The 9,155-nt window shown below is 42.7% G+C and overlaps 1 protein-coding gene across 1 annotated transcript in view; it reads right to left on the bottom strand.

The window, feature by feature from the left end:
- Positions 1 to 2,010: 2,010 nt before the first annotated feature.
- CNTN4 (contactin 4) overlaps positions 2,011 to 9,155 on the bottom strand; it is an 872,298-nt gene continuing 865,153 nt past the window's right edge. Inside the window, exon 25 of the mRNA XM_075998444.1 lies at positions 2,011 to 6,356. Coding sequence (XP_075854559.1) covers positions 6,256 to 6,356 — 101 coding nt within the window. The 3' untranslated portion in view covers positions 2,011 to 6,255. The remainder of the gene's footprint in view (positions 6,357 to 9,155) is intronic.

The following is a 9,155-nucleotide window of genomic DNA, read 5'->3' as shown; positions in this document are numbered from 1 at the left end:
ATCACCACTGTCGCCTGTTATTATCATCATGGCATTTCTCTGTCCTGTGACAACGCCCTGGTCATGGGTCCCTTGCCTTCCTCACCCACATCTGGATGCGGCATCATTGCCCTGTGCCTGGAATCGTGCCTGGAGCAGACGGAGAGGACAGCCAGTAGAGTCCTTGGCCGAGTAACCAACGTTGGGGGCCTTGTCCTTGTCCACTGCTCCAGACGTGGACAAGGGCCTGGCCATCACGCAGAGCTTCTCACTTCCAACATCTGACCCTCAGACACCCACCCTCCTTCCTCACCGTGTTCCTCTCGCCTACTCAGTCCCCTACAACATTCTCTCATTCTAGTTCTCTCCAGTCTAGTTCAGGCATCCTCAAACTACGGCCCGCGGACCACATGCGGCCCTCGGAGGACATTTATCTGGCCCGCCAGGTGTTTTTGCCACCGCTGCCTGTCCTGCTTAGCAGCCGACTTGTTCTGGGCCCACAGTGCGCATGTGCGGACTGTGCACCGTGCTCTCCAACGGCCCTCCAACTGTCTGAAGGACAGTGAACTGGTCCCCAGTTTAAATAGTTTGAGGACCCCTGGTCTAGTTCCTTGCTCTATCTGTCCTTTCTCTTGTTAAACACTTATTTGGAGGTGTTGAAATGCACTGAATTAAGAGTTATACGTTCTAGTCCCCACTTTCTAATTGTCTGTGTTAGTCTGGGCTTCTTGCATCACTTCTTTGCCTTCCTTTCATAAAGGAAAAAGGAATAAAACCTGTGTCCCCTGCTTCTTACTGGGAAGAGCCCTTTGAAACCTATAAAACCAAATTAAAGATACTACTCTTTGTTAGTTAAAATCCTGAGACACACATATTTCCTGGTGTAGTTTGTGTTATTCCTAACAACTGGCAAGAATATGTAGCAAAAGCCCAGCGTACAGAGATTGGAGATAACACATTTAATGGCAGCGATATTTAAGTACCTCAGCCTCGCTGTTTCCAGACTCTCAGATCTATCATATGGTTGACCCTTTTAAAAAAAAAAAAAAAGCCTTCGCCATGTGATCTACATGATCCGGGCTCTGCTAATCTATAACTGCCCATAACTCTTGGTAATAAAGGCTAGAGGCCAATTTGGGTTAAACCACGAGCCCTGTGGAGTATTGTGGTTTACACTTGAATTGTGGAGCTGGCACATTTAATCTGCATGGCCCATTTAGCACAAGGGGAAAGAGCCCTGCTTGCAGAATGGGCTGCCTGACTGGCCTGTGGCTGTCACGCTGGGATGGGGGCTGGGGACATCAGATGAAATGGTGCCATGAATTCTCTGCCCTCTAGGTCTTAGAGTGGGGGATTCGGGCTCGGGTAGAACAGTCAGGAATCACACCCAGATTCTGTCCCCAAGGTGCTCTCTGTCTACTGGAGGGAAGAAGACATGAACTAAAGCAATGCACACACCAGGTACAGAGGGATAACTAGACATGAGCAGGTACTGATCACGTGCCTTGGAGATCAGAGCAACAAGAGGTCGATACCAGCTGGGGAAACCGAGGGAGGCTTTGTGGAAAACCTGGCATCTGAATGAAGAACCTACTGCTAAATTCTTTTATATTAACATTAATATCCATATTTAGATTAGTTAAGAGTCTATGGTGTTATTAAAATTATTTCATATTAAGAAACTGCATTTAAATAAAAGGTGATCATGGATGTGCTAGTTGAGTCCAACCCATTTTGGTGCTAAGAACCATCAACATTCTGCATCTGTAGATCTGAAGTCCCTTGAGAAAAAAAAAAAAGAATTGATGATAAAACAATCACTAATGTTTGGAGAGCTGTGCATTTAGAGCAGGTGTCCTCAAACTATGGCCCGCGGGCCACATGCCACCTGCCAAGGACATTTATCCAGCCTGCCAGGTGTTTTTGCCACCGCTGCCTGTCCTGCTTAGCAGCCGACTCGTCCCGGGCCCACAGTGCGCACTCTCCAGCGGTCTGAGGGACAGTGCACTGGCCCCTGTTTAAAAAGTTCGAGGACCCCTGATTTAGAACTTTACCCACTTTTATCCTATCTAGTAAGTACCAACTGTCAGAACATGCATCCCAGGAAAACTCCAGAATCCATACTCTTCGCCTCTGCATTAAACTGCCTTTCTAAGGCTTCAGTGTCCAGCATTTTGTAATGGAATCATTTTGGATGTGCTCACAGATTGACTATAAATATTTGATTTTAAAGGCTTACCCCTCAAATCACTACGGGTGTCCACATAACTTTTTTTAGGCAGGACACTGTTCTAATCGTAAGATCAGGAAAATACAGTCAATTCTTGATCATCTGTGTTAATGGAGGAGAAAAGCGTAATCCAATAGGGTGTGCAAAAAAAAAATCACCTGTTGGTTGATTACATCACATTAAATGACCTTAAAAATTACATGACATTTTAGTAGCGAATTATGTGCTATTTATATACTTTTTTATAACCCCACATTCTTTGAGCATATTTGTGCCAAGGTAAGGTGATGAGGGAGACTGGGAAAGGTCAAGCAGGGTTTGACATCGCCTCCCAGCTGTAAGCAACCACAATTTGGATGGGAGAAATAACTCAACGTTAAGATTCAGGTTTACGGCGCCTCCCACCTCACAGGCTGGAAGAATTCAGAACTTACCTGAGAAAAGAAGTTTATCATCCACGGCTGCTGCCCCCTGGGAAGGTGTGGCTTTGTGTGTAGCCCGTGTGGGCTGTATAGAAACTGGGTTCGGTGGGAGAATCCATTTATCTGGGAGGATAGAATTTCCTTTCATACTGTTAAATCACAGGGGGATCACACACACAAAAGAGGATAGGAGGAAGTACTTGAAAAGGTTTAAGCAAAGCAAATTTTTACTAGTGCTCCTCTTTCAGACAAAAGAAAACAATCTCTGAAGCAGTAATACTTTCCACTTGAGTGCATTGCTTCAGCTTAGGGCCTGGGAGCGTCTTTCCTGGCTGGCTAACCATAGAAAGTCTATTGCTCAGCCCCAGCCAGCACTTAATGCCCTCACCTTCTGGAAACATCATCTCAGTTTTCCTCTTAACAAATTATCCCTCCCCTAGGAGTGCAGGCTTAGTGTGATCCAGGTGCTCTGGCTGTGTGGCCCCAACGGGACTGATGAGACACTTGCCCAGGAATTTGGATATTGAGCAGAGCGGCATCAGAACTGGACACAGAGCGGATTCATTCCCGCAACAGGACCCCCAAAAGACATTCTGAAGTTCTTGCAGTCCGGACCACTAGAGTGGCCTGGTTGCTACTCTCACCACGGTTTGGCCCTTCAGTGTTTCCTTGGCTCATCCATCTAACCCGTGCCATTCTAGTTAATTCCTTTCTGCCTGCTCACATTAGCCAGGGTTGTTTCTGTTGCTTGCAACCAGTGGAACACTACCCGCGACCACCACGGAAGCCAGGAGGTGCCCATGGGGCGCCTTCTAAAACACCTTCAGTCAGACTCTGCCAATCCAGGGCCTCATTTATCAGGTGGTGAAGCTGAGCGGTTAGAGGACTTCTCCAGATCACAAAGTTAGAAGCCAGGCCTTCTAACGCTTTCCACTGCACCACAGAGGTAGTGATGACACCGTCTTCCCCGGGTGGTTTGCTATGGCACACAGGTGGGGGACTGATGCAAAATGCTACTTCAAAGACCCCTTCGATCAATTAATCAATGAGTATTTATTATTGCAAGGCACTGTGCTAGGCACTATGGAGAGTACATGGAAGATAAGACCAAAGTCCCTGCCCTCAAGGAGCTTACAATCTAGCCGGGAAGACAAGGCATACATACAAGGAAAAGTAAGTAACAATACAGGAGTGAAGTTAAAATGCAAGGTAACAGTACAAGAGATTTCCAAACGTTCATACCTGATTAATTTACTAAATGAGCGGCATTGATAGGGGCTGCAGCTAATTCAGAGGAAGGATGTCACAGAAGGCCGACATGTGGGAAGACGTCACAGACAAGCTGGGGCAGGGGCTACCCTAGGACGGTCGGGATCTGGGAGGGAGAGAAGAGGGGGGAGGGCATGTCCGGAATGGGCAGCCATAAGACCAAAAGGCACGGAGGTGAGACCAAAAGCAAGCAGTGTCCAGAGGCCAGGGAAGGCTCAGCACAGCTGGAAACAAAGTTCAGTTGTTTTAGATCGAGAAGGGCCTTCAATGCTCAAGGTTAGAGCTCATCCTTTTTAGCAGTGGGAGTGAGGGAATCGACAGATCTACTTAGATTAAATATACGAAAGGCTTAGTTCATCAAGAGAAAATATTCAAGTCTGATCTCAGGACATTTATTTGTGGAGTCTGACCCTCTCTACTTCCAAAGAGGATTTGGAACGATGTCTGCAGGGTTGTCAGTTCCAAAGGAATGGCTCGGGGCTGTGTCTAGCTTTGGGTCATGGCCAGGGACTTCTGGGTCCCACGATGATCCCAAATTATAACTAGCACAACGGTGAGCTAACAAATTCCCTGACAGGCAGGCAGGAAAAATGCTCCCAAAAGACAAGTATCTTTACAAATGACAGAATATTTATTAACAATACCTTTAAAAAAAGATTACATATGCTAGATCACTGATAAATGTCATTTACACTGGGGGTGGAACTACCTGGGGTGTCATCTTTTTTTTTCATTCATTTTATTATTTTGTTGATTTTTTTTATTTTGCGTGTGATTTTAAATTTTATTTTATTTTAACATAGAAGTAAGTAACCATATCAAACTAAGAAAGGAACACAGCTTGAAATACTGACAATATTTTTTTTTCTGGTTACCACCCTAATTTTTACACAAATGGAATCCTGATTATGACTTTATTGGATAACTAGAAGGTTGAAAAGTTAAGTTATATTATTTGTAAGCAAAAATGACAAATGACAGGCAAATTTGAGCTCTCTGAGAAAGAAGAAAAGGTGGCAGCATGTTTACATGTGAAAATTTTTATAGAAAATTTCATTGCCTTTTATATCACTGTTCCAACTAGTGTCAGCTTACAAAACCTCCCCATCATAACAAATAGTTCTTTTCATAAGAATACGGATTTGTTGATATTGTCATTTTCCAATGTGTGATTTAAAGACTTAGAAGGTAAAGCTTATAAAGCAACTATAGGCTACCTATTGTAAAACAGGAGAATCATCAAGATACATACAATTATACTAAAGATCTCTTATAGAGTCATATGAAAAATTCCTTTGCGGTAACTATTTGCTAAAATAGGAGAAATCTTCCAAACTCCATATGTAATTTTGAATCAAAAGAAGGGCTCTATAATTACAGAGATACACGTATTATATATAAGAAATTTTGTAAAGAAATTATGACTCTATTGACAGAGAATTACTTCTTTTTTTTTTAAATTTACATTCAAAACAGATACATTGAAAGATAGTAAAATTATCTCGTATCCTTTGAAAGACTTGATTGACTATAGTAACTTTTGGTCTATGTTACTACAGGATATATAACTTCAAATTGAAGGTCTAAGAGAATGCTACTACAAAGACAATGCTAAGTTAGCTGAGTGAAAAGAAAGTCTTACTGTACAACACTAAATTCAGGGATGGGAGTATTGCACAAGATGCCTCTTAGGCAGTCGATTTAATTTTTGAGATTGCAGCCATTCCTGAAATCATCTCAAGTTGTGTTGAACAACAGAATTCACAACGGGGCGGGAAAACATATTGTACACATCAAAATGCATTAACCATTCAAAGAGTCATTTGCATATGGCAGCCTCGAGTTAAGAGACCAAATCTTCAGCTGTTCTGCCACTAGATCCTCATAAAACTGTACAAGTCATTTGCAATTTATTAACCAAGGCGAGTTTCGAACTCCGCTTTTAAAGGAAGCATTTTCAAATGATAATTGCATGGTTGTGTTGCCCATTAGCATTTTACAGCAGAGGAAAAAAATCAATATCTACATTATATGTTAACTTTAAAAAATTCTATAAAACACTAAATATATAATAAAAAATATGCATATAAGGACATATGTAAACTGCTTTGGTAACATCATATTACAGATGTCTTCAGTGCATTGCAGAGTTTCCAAAGAACCTTCGGACAAAGCTAGATTTGCTTTGAGGAAGTACTGTAGGATGCCATTCCTAAAGAAGCAAAAAACATTTTTTTTTTTTTTCCGGTAATAAGATGTACTCGAACAACAATATTACTTAGTACTGGGTGTCTTCAAAACAACTAGCTAAATGTTGCTTGTATTATAAATAGCAAGTCCTTTGGGTGACTTTTGTCATAAACTGGACCTGGCTGTGAGGGAGATCATGATCGTGCTGATGGCGGACAGCGTGCACGCGTTCGAGGTGGAAGCCCCGGATCCTCTCGCGTAGGCGTCTGGAAAGAGAGAACAAAGTCCACTCAAAGCAGCCTCATCCTGGGTACAAAGGGAAGGAGAGACCAAAGGGCTTTTTGAAACAGCAGCACTGCCGGGGGTCCTGCTAGAAATGATGACCTCCTAATGCCTTTTCCACATCGGTGCTGTTGCCACCTAGCAATGAACTTGGGGGCAGGGCGTGGGACATCCCTCCTCGTGCCTCTGCTAAAGCATTTGTGAAATGGCAATGTCCACATCCGATATCACTAATTAACGATACTGACGAATATGTTGACAATGCAACAAAATGAAAATGGCTACTGCCTTTTGAACTCTACCTTTGTGCTGGGCACAAGTCTATGTCACACTTAAAATCTTGCAAAAAAACTGGAATGACGGCCAGCTACTGCTATTACCCCATTGAACAGATGAGATCTGGGCCCAGAGAAGTAAGGTAACTTTTCTCAGTAAATAGCTGGATTGGGATTCAAACCCATGTCTGTCTAAATACACCCCTTTTCTTCAAACAAAATAATCTCAATCCTTTTTTAAACTTTTTCTTATGGGTCCTACATTTTTCTTTTTTTTTCTTTGTTCTTTTTTTTTAATTTCAAGGCTAGTCAAGTGAAGCAGAGGGAGTGGAGAAGGAACAAAGGAATCGGTAACTGGTTGTGATCAATTAGTTTGTAAAGACCACTGCACTCGGACCAGCTGGGTCTGACATTTTTCATAGTAAGAAATTATCATCTGTCATCCGGGGTTTCTTCAATATTGTAAGATCTCTGTGGCCCACATAATGAAAAACCTCTCGAGGGAAGAGATCATGTTTTGCTCACAATCGCATCCTTTTTTTTTTTTTTTTGAGACAGGGTCTACCTTTGTCGCCCAGGCTAGAGTGAATGCCATGGTGTCAGCCTAGCTCACAGCAACCTCAAACTCCTGGGCTCAAGCTGATCCTCCTGCCTCAGCCTCCCGAGCAGCTGGGACTACAGGCATGCGCCACCATGCCCGGCTAATTTTTTCTATATATATTAGTTGGCCAATTAGTTTCTTTCTATTTATAGTAGAGACGGGGTCTTGCTCTTGCTCAGGCTGGTTTCGAACTCCTGACCTCGAGCAATCCTCCTGCATTGGCCTCCCAGAGTGCTAGGATTACAGGCGTGAGCCACTGCGCCCAGCCACAATCGTATCCTTATCCGCTAATAACCATACTTAATACAATTGCTTAATCTATGTTTTTATGATGAATAATAAAACCAGGAATCAGTCAGAAAAATGACTACTTGCAATAAGAAAGGCTGAAGTCAGATTTTTAACAGAGGGAGATAAATAAACCCCAATTATGTGTGTTTGTGGCCTGGAGATTACTTCTGCATCTCGCCATAAATCTGGCTCCTTTTCAACAGAAGTTAGAGCCCCTGTGTGGTGAAGCGCAGACTCCAATTCTCCCCAGTTTTCTTAAAAAGATAAAAATGTCTTTATTGTTTGTATGCAAAAAAGATTGGGCAAATATAAACCCCTTCTAGAAACACTGGCAAATCACCCCTGAGTTCTAAAGCACGGCTCTCTGCCCACCTGAAGGCCTGTCTATTAGCATTAAGACATGCCTAGTGAATCCCACATAAACACAAAGAGATTCAGAAGAAGGGGGAAATGACCGAGGAACTTTGCCTCTTCTGATTTGAGGCACTGGAATTTTGCGGATGCAATTAAAATTGCTTGGCGGGTGCTTTACTACTGCTTGTATCAGAAGGACACCATAGGCTCTTTCCTCATCTGAAAAATAATATGATGGCAAAGGCACACAGCACAGCTAAAACTTAGGACTCTGTGGGGAGGATTTTGCCTGCATTATAAAATATCATATCTTCACTGATGGCTTGAAAATTTATATCGCCAGCCTCCATTGCTCCCACTAATCTCTAGACTGCTAAAGCCAGAGACCAGCGAAAATCTACACTTAGATATCTAACTGCAATTGTTCTTTTTTTTGAGACAGAGTCTTACTCTGTTGACTGGGCTAGAGTGCCGTGGTGTCAGCCTAGCTCACAGCAACCTCCAACTCCTGGGCTCAAGCGATCCTCCTGCCTCAGCCTCCCCAGTGGCTGGGACTACAGGTATGCGCCACCATGCCCAGCTAATTTTTTGTATATATTTTTAATTGGCCAATTAATTTCTTTCTATTTTTATTGGAGACAGAGGTCTCACTCTTGCTCAGGCTAGTCTCAAACTCCTGACCTTGAGCGATCCTCCCGTCTTGGCCTCCCAGAGAGCTAGGATTACAGCAGTGAACCACTGAACCTGGCCAATTGTTCTTTTTTATTATGCTTTTTTATTATTCTAAATTTTAGAATACACATATAATTTACCATTTTAACTAGCTTAAAGTGTGCAATTCAGTGGCATTAGGGACGCCTCAATGTTGTGCAACCAGAACTGCATATTTAGTTCTAGAATTGTTTCGTCACCCCAAGTGGAAACCTGGTAGCCACGAAGCTGCCACTGGCGCTGCCCATCACTACCCTGATTTCTGTCTCCACGGATCTGCCCATTCTGTGTTTAGTCTTTAAATAAATGGAATCACACATGAGAACGAAAAATAATAGGCTGCTGAGACATTTGCAAACATTTGAAGACCAGAATGAAAAAAAAAGAATACTCTCACACATCCTTCAATGATATTTGAAAGTGAAGGTAATAGACACAAATGCGTTTACACGTAGGTTACATAGGCACATTCAAAAATAAATAGCAAGTTCGAAATATTTTCAACTGAAGATCTGAACTGCATCGTTTCACTGGAGACAAACTGCTATAGC

The sequence above is a fragment of the Microcebus murinus genome, chromosome 28, assembly GCF_040939455.1.
Source record: "Microcebus murinus isolate Inina chromosome 28, M.murinus_Inina_mat1.0, whole genome shotgun sequence".
In the NCBI taxonomy this organism is placed as follows: Eukaryota; Metazoa; Chordata; class Mammalia; order Primates; family Cheirogaleidae; genus Microcebus; species Microcebus murinus.
Note: the sequence above shows the minus strand (reverse complement) of the source record. Positions and strands in the feature narration are given on the sequence as shown.